We start from the raw sequence: 18,824 nt of genomic DNA on the forward strand, positions 1-18,824 counted from the left end.
GATAAAATGTGTAATTATTATGACTGCTATTATATTTGTACACCAATTCTGTTTCATTAAGACGGCAACTTTTGAACTCTACGCCAGGTTAATATATTTGACTTAAAGAGCAAGTCACCCCCAAATCAACATTTTTTTCTGATAAACTATATAAATGCGTGTCTAATCATGCTGCAGACACGTGTAGTCAATACTTTAGCACTTTGGTGCATTTTAGTTAAAATTCAAATTTTCTGCCTGAAACTGTCAGTGTTGTGCCGTTGTCAGGTAAAAACTTCACTGCATTTGAATTTAAATCTGACACCGCTATTGGCTAAGAGGTATGCTATGATGTAAACTGGTACATTATGATGTCACAATGTCGTGAGTGTGTGTATTTGTTAGTGGCTCCACCCTCTCTGTCTGCTAGGCAACAGCATTTGTTGCATTTTTCAAACATGAAGTGGGAGTGAAGTCCGCTTCTTGTAAGGGGTGACTTGCTCTTTAAACAATTAATCATTATTTATGCACTATTTCTCTCTAACAATGGTCATTAATCCACACTGGGACGTACCTGGTCTGAGGAACGGCTGTATCTGCATCTGTCTGGAGGGAAGTTCCTTCAGTCATCAGCCCAGCCCGGTGCTTCAGTGTCTCAGTGTTTATTGGATTGTGTGTCCATTCCCACAGCTCCTGCGGGTCAAATGACTGGGATGTGGACCTCACAGCCGCTAAGTGGTCTATCGATCAGTCAGCTGAGTCTGCGGGCTGATGGGATGTCCTGCTGCAGACTTGGCACGATGGTCTTGGCTCCAAAGCACAAAGCATTCCTTCACAGACAAGAATCAGGCTCTGGCTGACAGAGGGATGCTCATTAATGATGAGAAGAACCGCCAGCGCCAGACAGGAACTGGTGTTAAAGGCCAGTTCGGGTCCTCACACACAACTTAATCTGTAGCTTTATCTAAAGCAGCGGTCCCAAAGCTTTTCAGGTTAGGACCCACAGGATTACAGAGGCAAGGACTCGTAGCCCCAAAGCCGAAAGTACTCAACAAATATTGTTAAAATCTAAAGGAACATAAGAAAAATATAAAGAACTTGATCTAATATGGTATTATTTCAATCCATCTAGTTATTATATCAGTTATAGTTAAATTATTCTGTCGGAAATGAAGTTTTATATTTATGGAAATAATCACAAGACCCAAACTTAAATGTGATTGGCCTGCTGCTGCATGGACCTGACCCAAACAGGTGATTTAAAGGAACTTCAGAGATTAGGAAAATATCATTTATTAAATCCATTTGAAAATGGATGAAACACTTAGACGATGTTTTAGAAATGCAAAAAGACTAATTTTTGCCCTAAAAAATGTAACAAATGTGCAAATTACATGGTTTCATAAAGTTTCACTGAAGTGGAACAAATGTCAAGTCTTCAGATTATTTTCTATTCTGCAGACAAAACTGTAAAGTATCTGTCCTCGTCTTTGTTACAAAAACAGATTACATCACTTAGATGTAAATTTAAGAGCAAGGAGTGTGTGTGTGTGTGTGTGTGTGTGTGTGTGTGTGTGTGTGTGTGTGTGTGTGTGTGTGTGTCCAGTCCAGTCCAGTCCAGTCCAGTCCGATGAAATAGAGAAAAAAATATTTTTTTATACTTCTTTTCAACTTTGATATTTTACTTTTGACTTCAACTTTTCTGTTCTGAAGTCGATAATCCATGAAAAAAGTCATTTTTACATTTGAAAGTTTTTGCCTTTTAAAATCAAAAGAAAACGGAAAATTAAGAAAACTAAACACTCAACGATAAGCCAGCCAACATATCATGAAATAACTGACTAATTTCCCACAGGTGTAAACGCAAAAACAGGAAGTATAATTAACAATGGGGAGTTTCAAAATAAAACAGGAAGTACAAGTGAGGCAGAAGTACATAAAGTATGAAAACTCGTTTATAAAAGCTAGACAAGCCCAAACGAATAATCACATCCGGTCTCTCGTCTTGCTTTAACAAAATAATATTGCTTACAAAAGTTACACACCTTCTACTGAAGCATGAGAGATCCAATAATCGGATAAAAAGACACATCTGAGGTATGCAAAGCAACTTGTAAATAAAGACAAACAAATCTGCTGTGTTTAAATGCATTTATTTAAACAATAAACCACGCATTCCCAGTCAACTGTTTACAAAAACCTCTCACGTTTATAAAATAGCCTCATACACACAAAGATAAATATAATCATAGAGAATCGTCAAAAGAAATGTGACAAGTGATAATTGGCACATCTGAGACATAGGCTTCACCAGCAGAGTAGCGTAATGTTTCCTAGTTATGAGCCGGACTACTGAAACAGGCACGTTTAGCAAATGCAGCTGCGACCCGTTCTCAGGATGCTACAGCATGAATCCAAACCAGGAAGCCAGCCCCGTCAGACAGGATTCATGCCCCTAATGAAGAAATAAACCTTACCCCCATGAACCACACTTGATTTCAGAAAATATAACTCTGGTAACGCAACACATTTTAGTGCAATTAGCAACTTATGCTTCATCTGAATGACTACAGGGTGATTTATTCTGAGGAAAAAAGATACAAATCAAATGTTTTTCAAAAAAACCCTAGAGGAAAATGTCATGAGCAACAGCGACATCTGCTGCTTGTGTTTGACAAAAGACATGATGAACATTCCTGCAGAAACGCTAATAATAATATCTTTTTTACATTTGCTTTCAACCAAGTTCAGTTTGAGCTTTTACTGTTTTTTTATTTGTTTGTTTTAAACTCATTTAGTCGTATTTTTCTCTTTGTTGTGTTGATGGATGTTTTCTGCCTGATTTTAATGAAACGTGTGATGTACTTTGGTCAACTCTGCAGTTCTTAAGTGTGCTACAGATATAAATTTGACATTAACATAAGAACAAAAGTTTCTTCTTGGAAAACTGAATCCCTTTGGTTACGATCTGATTCCCAGCATAAATCCATAAAAGCTCAGAACGTAATTCATAATTTAAAAAAGCTGCTCAGAAACAGAGTCCCAGAGTTTCAAATCCGAGAGTTTTCTTTGATCCTGATCTCTTTGTACACTTTTCTGCTTCAGTTTTTCTTCTCGTCTCCTGGCAGGAAGTACGGGTTCTCGTGGCCTTGGACCAGATACGAGTAACGGGACGTATATTTGCCCTTGAAAGTCATCATTTCATCTGGGTTCAGATCATATGAGCCAGTCTGAAATGTCAACAGAAGCAGAGGGTGCATCAGTTTCTTTAAGAAGTGGCCACTCCACATGTGAACATGCAAAAGCCCCGAGAAGCCAAACTCACAGACACAAAAACCCAACTCACCAGCATGAACTCGTAACCACCCATAACAACGCTCTACTCAGGTGACTCCCGTTGAACTCACTAAATTCAGCACGACGGATGTTTCCCATCACCCAGAAGCACCACCACCGACAGTCCTAAAGTCTAAATCGTCAGCTGGGGATATCAGGGGCAAATCAGAGTCTACATGCAAAGCCAGGCCTTACCTTCTTCCATCCTGTTGCCTTCAGCGGAGACCCCTAAAGCAACACACTGTGAGTCAGGCAAAGCAGGGAGCAGGGGTGGGGGCTAAGGCTAGCAGCACCGTGTTTGAATTCTGAATGATTGGTCAAACAAACAGCTGAGTGGAGTCTTTATGATGGATCAATCTTCTAAAGTAATGCAGGAAATTAGAGTCGGACGTGTCGATTTGCAGGTGAAAAACCTAGCTGTGTGATTATGTTAATGAGTGAGTTCAGTGAAGATGGAGCAAGTGTCAGAGCCTACCATGCCATTTGTTTGAGACTTTTTCTCCACAGTGTAAGAGCCGTCCTTTTCTGACATCTCCATGGCATCAGCTGCATCGAGGTTGGTGGTGGCACGAGGGATGGGGGTGATGTCGATAGCCCAGGTCTTATTTAGATCATCTGAGTACGGACTGGTGGTGTAGCTGGGATGTCTCCCTAGGCATCTGCTGCTGACAGAGGATAGAAAATGTGTGCACAGGTTCACAGACCAAACTGGCTTTACTTTTCTGAATCGGAACCAAATTTTGCATCCTGCTGCTCTAAAAATGGAGTAAAGCTGGTTTGCTGATTAATACTCAATCAATCAATCAAAGATACTTTATTAATCCCAGAGAGAAATTAGAGTTTCAGTACACACATTTCAGAGATCAGACACACATGGGCAAGACACATGACAAGAATTGGTGACTGTGATTATTCGCAACCCTGAGTCGCGCTACCTTAATAGAGATAAGAGGGGTTACATGAGGATTGGTTCAGCTGGAGGGAAAAAAAGGCACTTCAGAGTTACCCTCCACCAGGAGGGCAGCTTTGCTCTGCAAAAAAACACCTCTGACAGAGATATGCAACAGACTTCAGACATCAAACAACATAAGTGCCCACTAGGTGGGGTGGTGGGTTGGGACTATCCCCACTTCAGTTCCTGCAGCCACAATAAGCAGTGCATGTCACCTCAGTGTGGATAGGGGGAGGAGCATTGAGGGTTGGAGGGTTGCAGTGACCCTGGAACGTTTCAGCTGCCTTCCCGCAGTCCTGTCCAGGCTGGGAAAGGAGACAGAGTTGTGTTGCCAAATAGGGCTGCAACAACGAATCGATGAATTCGATGAAAATCGATTACTAAAAGCGTTGGCAACGAATTGCGTCATCGATTCGTTGTGTTGCGCAACTCTTCCAAAAGCCCCCTCCCCTCCCGCCCGCCGTTGCGCGCAGACCGGTGGAGAGCCGGCAGGTGTTTGTAAGAGGAACATGGCAGAAGCAGCGAGACCCCAAAAAAGTTAAAACTTCTAAAGTTTGGGAGCATTTTCAGTTAAATCAGGCGAAGACATGCAACGTTTGTAGGTCAGACTTAGCATGGCACGGGGATACTACGGAGATGATGCAGCGTCTTAAACGCAAGCATGTCAGAATCATCAGCGAGGAAGGAGAGAGCTCGGTGTCCGGGTAAGTTAAAAACTTTTCAAAAGTGATTCACCCAAGCCCCAGATTATTACACAGGCTAGACATGCCCTAAGCTCGTAAAAAAAGTCTATAAAATTGTAAGCGCGACGCTATTTGATAGTCGGGGGGGGGACTCGCGCCGCTGCGAACCGGTTCCGCCGTCACATTCCCGCAGAAACTGGTTGATCACACCGGGGCCAGACTACTAACATGTGGTTTTACAACCACAATGTCCTCAGAAGCAAAAACGCTTTTAAAAGGGAGGGAGGAGTCCTAACTGTTGCTGCAGGCGTGTTGTGTGAGAGTGCAGTTATATACTGGTTAATATATTTTTGGGTTCAGTTGCTTTCATGTGGCCTAATGTGAGTCTATTTGGGATCATTGGAATGATCAGCAGCATTTCTTGATGTGACTTTATGGCAGTTGCCCAGGGCATCATCGCAAGGAGGATGGCATTCATTTACTTTTGTTTTATTTGGTATTTTTCAGTCATTTTTGGAAATAGTGATTAATTTTGATTAATTCACAGCCTATGTTTAATTACATTTAAAAATTAGTTGTTTGACATCCCCAATTATAATGTCTACAGATGAGATCAAACAAAACAGATGAGAATTGCCCTTAAAGAGCAAGTCACCCCCAAATAAACTTTTTTTTGCTGATAAACTAAATAAACGAGTGTCTAATCGTGCTGCAGACACGTGTCGTCAATAATTTGGCACTTCAGTGCATCTTAGTTAAAATTTAAATATTCTGCCTAAAACTGGCAGTGTTGTGCCGTTGTCAGGTAAAAACTCTGCACTGTATTTTAATTTAAATCTGCCACCGCTATTGGCTAAGAAGTATGCTATGATGTAAACTGGTACATTATGATGTCACAATGCTGTCGTGAGCCTGAGTGTGTGTGTATTTGTTAGCGGCTCCGCCCTCTCGGTCTGCCAGGCAACAGCATGTGTTGCATTTTTCAAACATGAAGCGGGAGTGGAGTTAGACTCTGGTAGGGGTTGACTTGCTCTTTAAGCTGTTTAACTTGGACCAAGCATTTTAGGTCACAGATAGATGTAGCTTAGGGTCTCTGTCTATACGCCTTATAAGACAATTTAGGTGATGGCATGTTGTTTTTCTGCTATTGAACTGTTTTCTAATAATGTTGTGTTTAATAAAGTGAAGGAAGGAGAAAAATAACGTTTCCCTGGCAGTTTTTAAAAATGTCCCTATGTAATCCGATTAATCGATTAATCGTGTCGAGACCCCATCCGATTAATCGATTATCCAAATAATCGTTTGTTGCAGCCCTATTGCCAAAGCGATGGCACATTCCTCAAATCTTCTGAGGGGGAAGTTTTCGTTGTAGCCTTGCAGGCTCAAGGACGCCAGATTCCGATTAGAAATTGTTTTGGGGCCAGACAGAGATCATTTCCTCTCTGTCTTACAGTTTGTTGGTCCTCAACCTCTCAAAATCCCAATAATGGACATTAATCTATCCCAATCCGTGCTGATTCGTCCACTCTCTCCTTGATGGCATCTTTTGTGCCAATAATGAATCTCGGCCAAAGTCCCAAGCTTACGATTCATCTCGACAATTATGTGAGTCTGTGAATTCACAGCGCGGTGCAAACCATCTCTGAGCTCCGGGATCAGGCCAATATTCCTCAACAGCTCGTTAATTTTCCGGTAAGCCAGGCAGCCTCCAAGGCCAATGAGCAGGACACCTGACACCAACACCACGAATATCCACACGTCTTCAAAGTCCCCCACAGACAACTGAGATAGACAGATCAAGTTCCACTGTTTCCAGGAGTCCATGATGTGTCCAACTGGGTCTGTCCCGGTGGGGTATCCGGGAGCCCCTTCTCCCGTTCTCATTGTTGAAAAAATTGTATCAATCGCATTGAGAGACCAACTGACAAGGTTCATTTAAGTGAATTTCAGTTTCCAGAAAAATGCAGAAGCAGTCGTGCACCCAGCACACACAGACAGACAAAGGCCTTGAGGATAAGATATGGAGGAGAGGAGGAAAAAAAGCGTCTGCACCCTCCAAGAGCCGGAAGAATGCACTTTACACCTGTTCAGTCTTCACTCCACTGGCTTTCTGTGAGTTTTAGAATACAGATCAAAATGTTGATGTTCATGTTTCAAAGTACTCACGCCACTACTCCCTCTTACATCACCGACATTTTATCATTACAAACGCAAAACGGAGTATCAAGGTCGTCAGGTCAACCGTTCCTAGATATCCTCAGATGAAGATCCAGACAGCGAGTGAGGTGGTCGCTCTTTTGCTGTGGCGACCGCAAAGCTGTGGAACAAACTTCCCCCTGATCTACATACCACTACAGATCAGTCCCTCTGTAAAATTAGGTCTGAAACATACCTTTACCATCGGGCTTGTAGAAGAGGAAGAAATGGTCTTTCAAGATAAAAATCACAAGAATAAATCCCTGGAGATGCCAAACCCTTTTGACTTATGGTCAAACTGAGCTCTTTTATGTTTTTATATTCATTTCTACTGCTTTTTTTGGTAAACAGGTTTTAGTGTCTTACTGTGAAGCCCTTTGGTCGCCTCTTTTGGCTGGGTAAAGCACTCCATAAACTAACTTTGGTTGGCCGATTGATTGATTGGTTGATTGGAGCATCAAATGTGCATCTAAATGCAGGATTTGAGGACAAATATCTTTAGTATGATCTGAAAGTAATAGGCCACTTTGAACAACCCTGCTCTAAACATGTAATCTGATGGGATTTCACTCTAAAATTCCTAGAGCATCTCCCACAAAATGGACAAGTTTGATGGGAGTCTTAATCTGGTCAGAAATGTAGCTGAATGTTTTTTTTTTTAACATAATTCCTTACGATACAGATATTGAAGGAGTGTTTAAGGACATTATCCTGTTGGAGGATGAAAATGACTCCAATCAAGAGCTGTCCACATAGCACAGCTCCTCAAAAAGCCTCTTTTAGCAGCTCCGGCCATCATGCTTGATAAAAATCTTTGTAAATTGCATTAAACTCTTTTTTATTCTTTCTTTAGGAAATAACCTTTTGAATGGCAAACGTTTAAGCAGAAGGGTGTGAAATAAAGGAAAGTTAGCTGTAAGTTGGAAAAATGGGGAGGATTAGTGGCGATTCTCACCAGCAGCACTGAAAGAGCAACACCAGAATAAGGATGAGCAGAATCCCTCCCAGTACGCAGGAGACCACCACTACTGCCAGCAGAGACGCTGTAGAGAGAGAGAGTCAAACAAACATTTAGAGTTCTGCACAACAAAACATGTCTGACTGTCAGATCAGATAGAGTCAAGTCACTTACAGTCATTGCAGTTGAAGCCAGCATACCCAAAAGGACAGCTAGGAGATAAAATGAGTAAAGATTAGTCCACTAGAGGGAGCTAGAAACCCATCAACACACAAGTGAACTCACGGTTGGCAGGAAGCCCCCACTGCACGCTGCCCACTAGGACAGGCTGCAAAAAGAAACAACTCATTAACACTGTGTTTGGTTCAATGAGAACAGAACAGGCTACAGTTTTAGAATCGCTACGCCTGAGTGCACGTCTCTCCACATGGAGGCGGCACAAAGACGATTACTAACAAACACACAACAGTACAATATGCCTCTCTAGGGAGAGGAGCCGTGTGCAGAATCAGCTTGCAGTGTATTCTTTAATGGCTTTTCCTACAGCTGATCGTCATGGTCACAGCCGTGCACTCAAGAGGCAAAGCTGTGATTCCTCTGCATGTCTCCAAGGTAACATCCCAGTTAACAAGAAATAGATTGGAGAGATAAATGGAGAAAGGGTCAAAGGTCAGCATAGAGAAAAGGCTACAGCTCTTGACCTCGTCTGTGAGTCCCGCTCCCTGTTGTTTCTGCCCCTCATTCCCACACTTGAGTGAGGATAAGAAGGTCTTGTTACAGTTTTTATGACTGTAGATCAGCTGGAAATATCTCACAGCCATATGAAATTTTATTCCTGTGAAAGAACACAGCAACACACACTTTAGCATACATCAGCAGTTACCTTTGCAGCTGGTGTTTGAGTAGACCATGGAGATGTAGCCGTCGCTACAGGAGCAAACACTTCGGCCGTTGTTGTTTGTGCAGCGTGTGGTGGCACTATCACATGGTAATGGCTGCATCTCACACAGATTTGTGCCTAAAACAGATCATAAACAAACACCTAAGAGAAATAATCTAATCTGACCCACTGGATCGTGCCGAGTTGGTTCTCGCCTGTGTAGACGGCGTTCCTCAGAATTTCACTTGTGTTGTTTAAACTGCTCTTAATGATCTGATCAACAGATTGCTGAGTGGCAGAAGTGTCTTCAAAGATGTTATTCACAGTTGCTATCACACTTCCAGGTCTGGAGAAATAGAGATCACCAACTGAGCTGGGCCACATTTGTAGCTCAGAACTGAATTGTACAGCAGCAAAAAAAATAAAAATAAAAAAACTGAGAAAACTTACTTAAGTTGAACAACGTCTGAGCGTATATACCCCACCTCACTTTTAAGGATGTCTCTGAGCTACAGAGAATAAACATGATTTAACGAGTGAGACTGGAGCATCTATAAGAGCAGCTCAACTCGGTCCGGACCTCACAACTTACTGCTGCTGAGATCTGGGAGGATGTATTCTGAAAAACACTGGAGGACCGGTCGCTCATTTCCATTTCAAACTTCAACTTTAAGTGAAGATTGCCTGGAAACACTTGTGCTGAAAAGACAAAACAGCAGACTCAGCCTCGCTACACCGGTTTTATCAGTAACACATTACAAATGTTAATAATCTCACCAGGTTTACAGATGTTGTTCTCCATGTAGCTGCCAGAGAGACACTGGCAAGTACCATTCAGACAGATGCTTACAGCAGGACATGGGACAGCAGGACACACTGATAACAGAATACAGAAATAAAACACCAGCTTTAGCACAAGCTTTCAGCACTAATTCTTAATGCTCTAACATCCTCGACAGCTCACTTTCTTTTCAAGCTCACACTAATAACATAATTCGGTCAGCATATTTCCATTTTCGTTCCATAAACCGTCTCCGCCCCTCCCTTACCCCTCACGCTGCCGCCATTCTCGTCCACAGCCTCGTCGCCTCCCGTTTCGATCATTGCAATTCACTTCTTTATGGTCTCCCCAACAAACTACTTCATAAACTGCAACCGGTCCAGAATTCAGCAGCCCGTATTATCACCAGAACCCCTTCCTTTCACCACATCACCCCGGTTCTCCAGCAGCTTCACTGGCTCCCAGTTAAATTCAGGTCCATCTTCAAAATTCTCCTCCATACCTTCAAAGCAATCCATAACCTCTCTCCTCCATATATCTCAGACCTTATAAGTATTCACACCCCCTCCCGTTCTCTCAGATCTTCTTCCTCCATCCATCTTGCTGTTCCTTCTGCCCGTCTCACCACCATGGGGAGCAGAGCTTTCAGCCACACTGCTCCCCGTCTCCGGAACTTACTCCCCCCAGACATCAGGAACATCGACAGTTTCACCCTTTTCAAAACCAGACTCAAAACACACATGTTTAAATCTGCCTACGACCTCTGATTTTATTGAACTGTTTCTCTCTTTGTTTCTCTTCTTTGCGTTTTATTGCTGTTTTAATGTATTTTCTGTCAAGTGACTTTGGGTGTTCTGAAAGGCGCTTTTAAATAAAATGTATTATTATTATTATTAATATTAGTTTATACTCTTACTTTTGTCTCTGCTGATGACCGAGTAAAGAATAGAAAACAATGACTTAAATGTGTTATTTCCACCTGCACAAAAATATATTTAAAAATAGAAGATCTTGTTCGTTTTGGAGCGCTAAGAAAACAAGCTAACATGATTGTTTGCTTCCTGGCTCAAACTGTTGCTATATGATCAGTAACAGAAGCTGAATCCATTGACTCTTGCCACTAATGGAATCACATGTGGGTAATACAAGTATTATGTTGTTTTTTGTTTGAATCAGCTAAAACATTTCTTTCTGGACCTAAAGAAAGCATCAGCTTGTCAAAAACAAAGTGGTACAAACCTAAGACTGGGCTCAGAGTGGATGGAGCTGCTGTAGATGGAGTAATGATGGTGGTGGTATTTGTTGGTCGTAAGGTGGTGACAGCCATGGTGGTCCCAGTTGTGATGGTGTGCTGGGTCATAGTGGTGCTGCTTGGTGTGGCTGCTGTTGTATCAGTTATTGTGATGTTTGTAGTGGTTTGGGTGGTCACTACATCAATAAAAATTAGACAGTGAGCCCAAAAATGGCTTAGAAAATAACAGAATCAGTGCTACAGGGAGCCTAAGTCATGCCCACCTACTTCCGGACCATGGGTCCTCGGAAGAACGAAAAAATGAGTGCAAGTCAACGGAGCTAAAAACGCTATTTTCTAATTCCGCTTCTTTTTTACCAAGGAGTTCACATATGACGTCTGTGAATTTTAAAGACGCATTTTGATACCAAGAACGTGTTTATTTTTGAACGGGGGAAACATTATTTTAGGTTTTGGTGAAAATAAGTCCCGGACTACAAATGCGCATCACAAAAGTGACGTCATCGAACCAGACAAGGAGAAAAGCTGAGGGAAATTGGCTGTAAGTTCGGCAAACTTAAAGGGGCATTATGGAAGTTTGACAGCCAAAACATGTATAGAAATGATAAATTTCTTCTTCATACATTCTCCTGCAATGCCCTGGTCATGTAGAATGAGCCCTGGCATTTTTACTGTGATTGCCTGTTTTTCTGTAAAATCACAGAAAAAGAGAGCTGCTCGGGTCGAGCGGGCTGCTTCATGCGCGTTCACGCTCAGGCATAGCCCGTAGCATTTGCTATCCGTAGCTTTAGCAGCAGAGAGTGAGGTAGTGCCACTTTGTCGCTGTTCCTAACGCCTAGTGACAAACCTAGCTACATTTCTGAGGACCCTTAGCTACTTTCTTCTAGATATTTCCTGCAAATTAGCAACAAAATAGCCATTTTCGCTCCGAACCGTTCTTTGAACGTTGTTTTTGCTGTAATCAAGGATATAAATATTACAGATACCAGAAATGCCAGTGGTGGTTTAGCTCATCTAGTAAGACGTCGGACTCTCGTGCAGGAGACCCAGGTTCGATTATGCGTGAGAACAGTTTTTTTAGAGTTTCTTTTTTACATTAATGGTATATTTTTTTACAGTAAGATGCCCACATTTTTATTTGAGACTCGCCGAACGGCATTGAATTCACAGATAAAAAAGATGTGAGTTCAACTTTCATTTTGGAACAATTTTTCAAGCAAGGGACGGGAATGATCTGAGCATGCAGGAGGACTGACCCATCTTAAACCTTTGTCGGCTGTGCTGAAGAGAAAGGTACAGAACCAAATTATTTAATTACTTAGCTGCGTGTCCTCCTGCCCTCTGTCCTCTGGGCCACACACACACACACACACACACACACACACACACACACACACACACACACACACACAAGGGACTGTCAGCTCTCAGAGCTCTGTTAAGCTGACCCCCATCAGCTTCACAGAGCTTCGTCTCAGCTGTTATTTTCGTTAAGGAGTGTGCACGTACAGCATGCGCGCCTCGTGCACGAGCCTCCTATTGAAGCTGCCGTTACGCTTTTGGCCAGAGGGGGCAATCGCAAGCATAAAAATTCAAAACTCCGTAAAGTCCCTTTAAAAATCTTTCCTTCAGGAGGAAAAAGGCCACCATAAATCTGGTCGTGTGGTAAGTAGAAGCTACGCTAGAGGAGAGGAGATTCTGTTGTGATGTCACATATGCGAGGTGCCGATATCTAATTTGTAGTCATGCTAATTACAAACTTTTACAAGCTGATAAATCTTAAAGTACGTGACTGGTGTGGTCAAAACACCCTAGTTTTCATTGAAATTGCAGAACAACATATGTGTGATCCAGGTCGTAAGGCAAAGCGGAGTAGAAAATAGCTCTTTTAGCCCCGTTGACTTGCATTCATTTGTTCGTTCTTCCAAGAATGCCATGAGCCGACCGGAAAGGGGGGAGACTTAGGCTCCCTATAGGCTGGTATATGTTCCAATAGAAAAGACAAAGTCTAATGGCTACAGACAAAAACTTTTAACCCTTTGATGCATAATGGTCACTACAGTGGACAGGTACTCAAAATTGTTATTTATTTGTTTTTGCTATTAAGCACAGCTGTTGAAGACTTTATTGCATTCGAGCCCCTCCGTTTGGACTTCAGTAAGCCAAGCCAACATATTTCATGCTCAGAATGCACGTTTTCCACTGAAGTGGACATGTAATAAATTATTTGTAAATTATAAAATTTTACAAAAAAATATTTGTTGAAATTTTGTTTCATTCACACCTAAAGACGAATGGAAAAAAAATGTTAAAAAAATCATGGTTGAAGATTCCATAATTCATGCATCAAAGGGTTAATTATGTTTATGCCAATGAAATGCAAATATTGTCCTGTCATCAAATTATTTACAATTTCCTCAGAGCTTCTAAAAATTGGTTCAAACTCTACAAAAGTTGATTTACTTAAAATTCATCTCACCTGGCTGTTGGATTAGATTTAGAACACACGAATGTTAATCATGAGGTTGGTTTTACCTCCAGGGCTGGTGGTGTTTCCATCAGGGAGAATGGTGCTATCACCTGGGGAGCTGGCGGTGGAGGAAGGTGAAGAGGATGGGAGTCCTGTGTTAGCCGTGACCATGGAGGATGGAGAGACAGTCAACGCAGTGGACTCAGGAAGGTTAGTGGTAGTTAGTGCAGCAGTTTCTGAGCTGGTTTGCAGGGACTCTGGAGTGGTGCTGATGGTTGGCTGTGTGGTGGCTGCAGCCATAGTGGAGTGGTTGTCTGTGTGTGTAACGGAGGTAGTTATAGTTGCACCACTGCTGGGTGCAGTGGTGGCTGTAGCTGGGCTGTTAGTATTTGTGATTACTGAGCTGGTACTTGTGGATGCATTTGCAGTTGTGTGGTCACTCGTAAATGTGACTTGTGTATTGGTCGTGTGGTTGTTCGTAGTTGTGCTGCCTATGGTTGTGGTGGGTACACTTGCAGTTGAGCCACTTGATGGAACGCTGTTGCTTGTGTACGTTTCTGTAGTTGTGGTTGTGACTGGTGAGCTAGTCGTGGTTGTGTGGGTAGTTGAAGGTGCAGTGCTTGTTTCTGCCGATGCAGTTGCAGAAGTAGAAGCTGATGATGTGTCAGTTGGACTTCCTGTGGTGATGCTCGCAGCAGTGGTAGAGCCATCGGTTGTCCCTACAGTAGATGTCATCACGGTTGTGGATGTATTTGTTGGATAGTCTGGGGTTGTAATAACCACTGCTGTAGTCGACCAAGTGCTGACTGAGTAACCGCTGCTTGAGGTTGTGATATCAGAAGCTGTAGAACTGGGGAGCATACTTTCTTCTGTGGTTATTGTTGTGTCTGTAAGAACTACAAAAGCACAGGAAGTCAGCTCTTTATCCCTTCAACGTTTGACACAACTCATATAAAAATATCAAGTGGTCAAAATCTGCAATGTGACAAACACAACAGGAACTATTTAATGTTGGCATTCATTCATCTGTCCAGTGAATTACTACCACAGTCACAACAGTCTAACACACCCAATAGAACACATACAACTAATTTTTAACACTTTACTCAGACTTAGGTCCTCATGGGTACCTGTCCTACAGGATGTAGTCTTTTGTCTTCCAACACATCCAATTCAACACTTATGCCCTAAACCTCTTCTGTAGAAGCCTGATGCAAACCAGGTGTGTCGGAGCAGCAGAACAACTGAAACATGCAGACCTGCGGCCTTTCACATGTTTGATTTTGTTCAAATCAAATCAAACTTTATTTATAAAGCGCTTTTCCTACAAGGAATGCAACTCAAAGTGCTTTACACACACACACACACACACACACACACATAACAATGATTAATTAAAATACGCAAAGCAAGTAATCTTCTACAATAAATAATAATCATGTAAAAGCTAAGCTAAAAAGTGGGTCTTGAGCCTGCTCTTCAAAACATGAACGGTCTCTGCGGCCCTGAGGTCCTCCAGCAGCCTGTTCTAGAGGCGAAGGCCATAAAACTGAAAAGACGCCACACCATAAGTATGTGTCCTGACTTTAGGGATAGCCAGGAGCTGGCTGCTAGAGGAGCGCAGAGGCAGCGAGGGTTCATATGGTAAAAGCAATTCTGAGAGATACTGAGAGATTTATCTACTATCAAATTGTCAACCACTTGATAGCAGAGGAGGTAAAACCATAACTGATTAATTTGGAGATTAAAATGTCATGGTCGATCACATCAAAGGCAGCACTACAGGGAGTGCAGAATTATTAGGCAAATGAGTATTTTGTCCACATCATCCTCTTCATGCATGTTGTCTTACTCCAAGCTGTACAGGCTCGAGAGCCTACTACCAATTAAGCATATTAGGTGATGTGCATCACTGTAATGTGAAGGGGTGTGGTCTAATGACATCAACACCCAATATCAGGTGTGCATAATTATTAGGCAACTTCCTTATGTATGTGTGTGTATGTTTGTGTATATATATATATGTATTTTTTTTCTTTCTTTCCCCTGTTTGATTTTGTTTTATGAGCGCTGTTCCAGACCACACTCCACACAAGTTGGTGGCGGTAATGCACCATTCGTTGTTTGCCAACCGCCAATAAAACACCAGAAGAAGAAGAAGGCAACTTCCTTTCCTTAGGCAAAATGGGTCAAAAGAAGGACTTGGCAGGCTCAGAAAAGTCAAAAATAGTGAGATATTTTGCAGAGGGATGCAGCAGTCTTAAAATTGCAAAGCTTCTGAAGCGTGATCATCGAACAATCAAGTGTTTCATTCAAAATAGTCAACTGGGTCGCAAGAAGCGTGTGGACAAAACAAGGCACAAAATAACTGCCCATGAACTGAGAAAAGTCAAGCGTGCAGCTGCCAAGATGCCACTTGCCACCAGTTTGGCCCTATTTCAGAGCTGCAACATCACTGGAGTGCCCAAAAACACAAAGTGTGCAATACTCAGAGCCATGGCCAAGGTAAGAAAGGCTGAAAGACGACCACCACTGAACAAGACACACAAGCTGAAACGTCAAGACTGGGCCAAGAAATATCTCAAGACTGGTTTTTCTAAGGTTTTCTGGACTGATGAAATGAGAGTGAGTCTTGATGGGCCAGATGGATGGGCCCGTGGCTGGATTGGTAAAGGGCAGAGAGCTCCAGTCCGACTCAGACGCCAGCAAGGTGGAGGTGGAGTACTGGTTTGGGCTGGTATCATCAAAAATGAGCTTGTGGGGCCTTTTCGGGTTGAGGATGGAGTCAAGCTCAACTCCCAGTCCTACTGCCAGTTTCTGGAAGACAACTTCTTCAAGCAGTGGTACAGGAAGAAGTCTGCATCCTTCAAGAAAAACATGATTTTCATGCAGGACAATGCTCCATCACACGCGTCCAAGTACTCCACAGTGTGGCTGGCAAGAAAGGGTATAAATGAAGAAAAACTAATGACATGGCCTCCTTGTTCACCTGATCTGAACCCCATTGAGAACCTGTGGTCCATCATCAAATGTGAGATTTACAAGGAGGGAAAACGGTACACCTCTCTGAACCGTGTCTGGGAGGCTGTGGTTGCTGCTGCACGCAATGTTGATGGTGAACAGATCAAAACACTGACAGAATCCATGGATGGCAGGCTTTTGAGTGTCCTTGCAATGAAAGGTGGCTATATTGGTCTGACGCCGGTTTAATTAACTAACATTTTTAGTGTACAGCGCCTTGTTTGGTTGTAATGCCTTGCTGAATGCACTTTATAAATAAAATGGTATGGTTTCGTTTCATTTCGTTTCGTTTTATTGAGATCCTCATTAGCTTCTGCCTAAGTGCAGATGCTAGTCTTCCTGGGGTCTCATACATTTTCATACAATTGTTTACATGAGATAATACCCTTTACACACAAACACACACACATTCACGCACACACATCCCTAATTCTCATAATACCAGTAGCTCAAGATGAAATCACTTATCTAGAACAAAATTACATATATAAACTAATATCGGGAAAGGAGTTAATCACACCAATAAAGATTGAAAATAAAATATAACAGAATGGTGACATCATGTCCATTGTTTCGTATCATAGTTCATCGATATCCAGTATTCGACCTCAAACACAGATTCTCAATCCTTCGTTGCGGAGTTCATAGTCACTACACAATTAAGTGTGTAAACAAAAAAAATTTCAGTTTCTTATGAAAAGAAATGTTATTACTTTCAAAAATTAAAAATCTAGGTAATGCATTCCATGCAAGCATAGCTTTATAGTGAAAAGATCGTTGAATTTGATTTGTTCTATTGCGTGGTAAAACACATTTCATCTCATTTATCTGTCGTGTATTAGAAGTATGATTATCTGAAAAAAAAAACCAATAATTTGCTATGTATAATTTTTGGTGTTTTTGTAATTATTATTTTCCTCACAGTTGTTACCAAGAAATACTTCAATTTACTCTTCACATCAAGCCAAGCAAGTTTTTCATGCATGGTTCCCACATTCGTTCTGTAAGGGCAGCCTAAAACAATACGAGCAGCTTTATTTTGTGCTACTTGTAGCTTATGCAAATTATTTTCACTTGTACTGGACCAAATAATAGATGCTTGATCCACACAAGAAAGCACTAATGATTGAACAAGGCATTTAAGTAAATATTGTGGTATAAATTTGCAACAAAATTTAATCATGCCCATACCTCTCCCATTTTGCGTAAAACATAATTAATCTGGCTTGCCCATGATAATTTACAATCAACTATTACTCCCAGTAATTTTACTTCTTCTAGTTGTTCCATTATGTTGTTACTCAGGGTTAAATGTAACTTTGGCATCGTCTGTAAAGTATGTTTGGAGCCAACTACCATGCATTTAGTTTTTCCTGCATTAATCACTAATTTGTTAGCAGTTATCCACTGCTCGACTGTTCTTCACTCTTCATTTAATATTTCATTCAATGCACTCTCCGTATGTGCTGAAGCTAAAACAGTAATATCATCTGCATATACTGCCTGTTGCAGCACCCACGGAAAATCATTCAAAAAAATAGAAAACAAAAACAAAAGTGGTCCCAAACAATTTCCCTGTGGAACACCACATTCCATGAGACCCTTTTCAGAAAAACTGCCATTGAAATAAAATTGATATTCTCTGTCAATAAGATAACTTTAGTCCAGTTAAGAGCAGATGTATGAAATCCATAGTGTTTAAGTTTTCGTAATAAAATATCATGATCTAAATCATCAAAAGATGCACTTAAATCAAGAAATATAGAACCAATTAGCTTATTATTATCGATATTCTCTAAGCAATAATCAGTTATTTGAATAAGTGCAGTAGTGGTTGAGTGATTGATTTGTTTTGTAAGCATGTTGATATTTTGTGTTCAATTCATTTACCTCAAAATAATCTTGAATTTGGTCATATGCAATTTTTTCCATGATTTTACTTAAAGCTGGTAGCAAACTTATTGGTCGACTGTTTTGACCAGACAGTGGTTCTCTATTGTTTTTAATTAAAGGTATTATTTTTGCTGTTTTCCATTGAGATGGGAAAATACCTTCTTTAAAACTTCCATTTATAATATGAACAATAGGACATGAAATAAAATCTACTACTAACTTTAACCATTTTATATCAATATTATCTATGCCAGATGGTTTATTTTTACTTTTTAATATTATCTCCTTAACCTTGTCTTCAGTCACTTTATCAAATTGAAATTGGCAGTTTTTATTTAACATTATTTTTTGTTTAATTAGTTGATAGGAAATATTTTTGGTTTGACTATTTTCCATAGAATCTCGTAACAACTTAATTTTATT

General features: G+C 41.2%; 1 protein-coding gene across 6 annotated transcripts in view; it reads right to left on the bottom strand.

The window, feature by feature from the left end:
* Window positions 1-2,116: 2,116 nt before the first annotated feature.
* si:ch211-198m17.1 (mucin-13) overlaps window positions 2,117-18,824 on the bottom strand; it is a 37,115-nt gene continuing 20,407 nt past the window's right edge. The window contains exons 2-15 of one of the 6 annotated variants that reach the window (XM_054740242.2): window positions 13,553-14,383; window positions 11,005-11,193; window positions 9,762-9,860; window positions 9,577-9,683; window positions 9,435-9,493; window positions 9,200-9,330; window positions 8,988-9,122; window positions 8,390-8,432; window positions 8,279-8,316; window positions 8,102-8,189; window positions 3,791-3,980; window positions 3,511-3,543; window positions 3,326-3,441; window positions 3,105-3,209 (exon numbers count right to left, since the gene is read on the bottom strand). In XM_054740242.2, the coding sequence (XP_054596217.2) occupies window position 3,209; window positions 3,326-3,441; window positions 3,511-3,543; window positions 3,791-3,980; window positions 8,102-8,189; window positions 8,279-8,316; window positions 8,390-8,432; window positions 8,988-9,122; window positions 9,200-9,330; window positions 9,435-9,493; window positions 9,577-9,683; window positions 9,762-9,860; window positions 11,005-11,193; window positions 13,553-14,383 (2,060 nt within the window). In that variant the 3' untranslated portion in view covers window positions 3,105-3,208. Of the gene's footprint in view, window positions 3,442-3,510; window positions 3,544-3,790; window positions 3,981-8,101; window positions 8,190-8,278; window positions 8,317-8,389; window positions 8,433-8,987; window positions 9,123-9,199; window positions 9,331-9,434; window positions 9,494-9,576; window positions 9,684-9,761; window positions 9,861-11,004; window positions 11,194-13,552; window positions 14,384-18,824 lie in introns of all 6 variants that reach the window. The other 5 variants (XM_015948816.3, XM_015948815.3, XM_054740241.2 and 2 more) reach the window with 5 other exon arrangements.

Source organism: Nothobranchius furzeri, chromosome 5 (genome assembly GCF_043380555.1).
Source record: "Nothobranchius furzeri strain GRZ-AD chromosome 5, NfurGRZ-RIMD1, whole genome shotgun sequence".
In the NCBI taxonomy this organism is placed as follows: domain Eukaryota; kingdom Metazoa; phylum Chordata; class Actinopteri; order Cyprinodontiformes; family Nothobranchiidae; genus Nothobranchius; species Nothobranchius furzeri.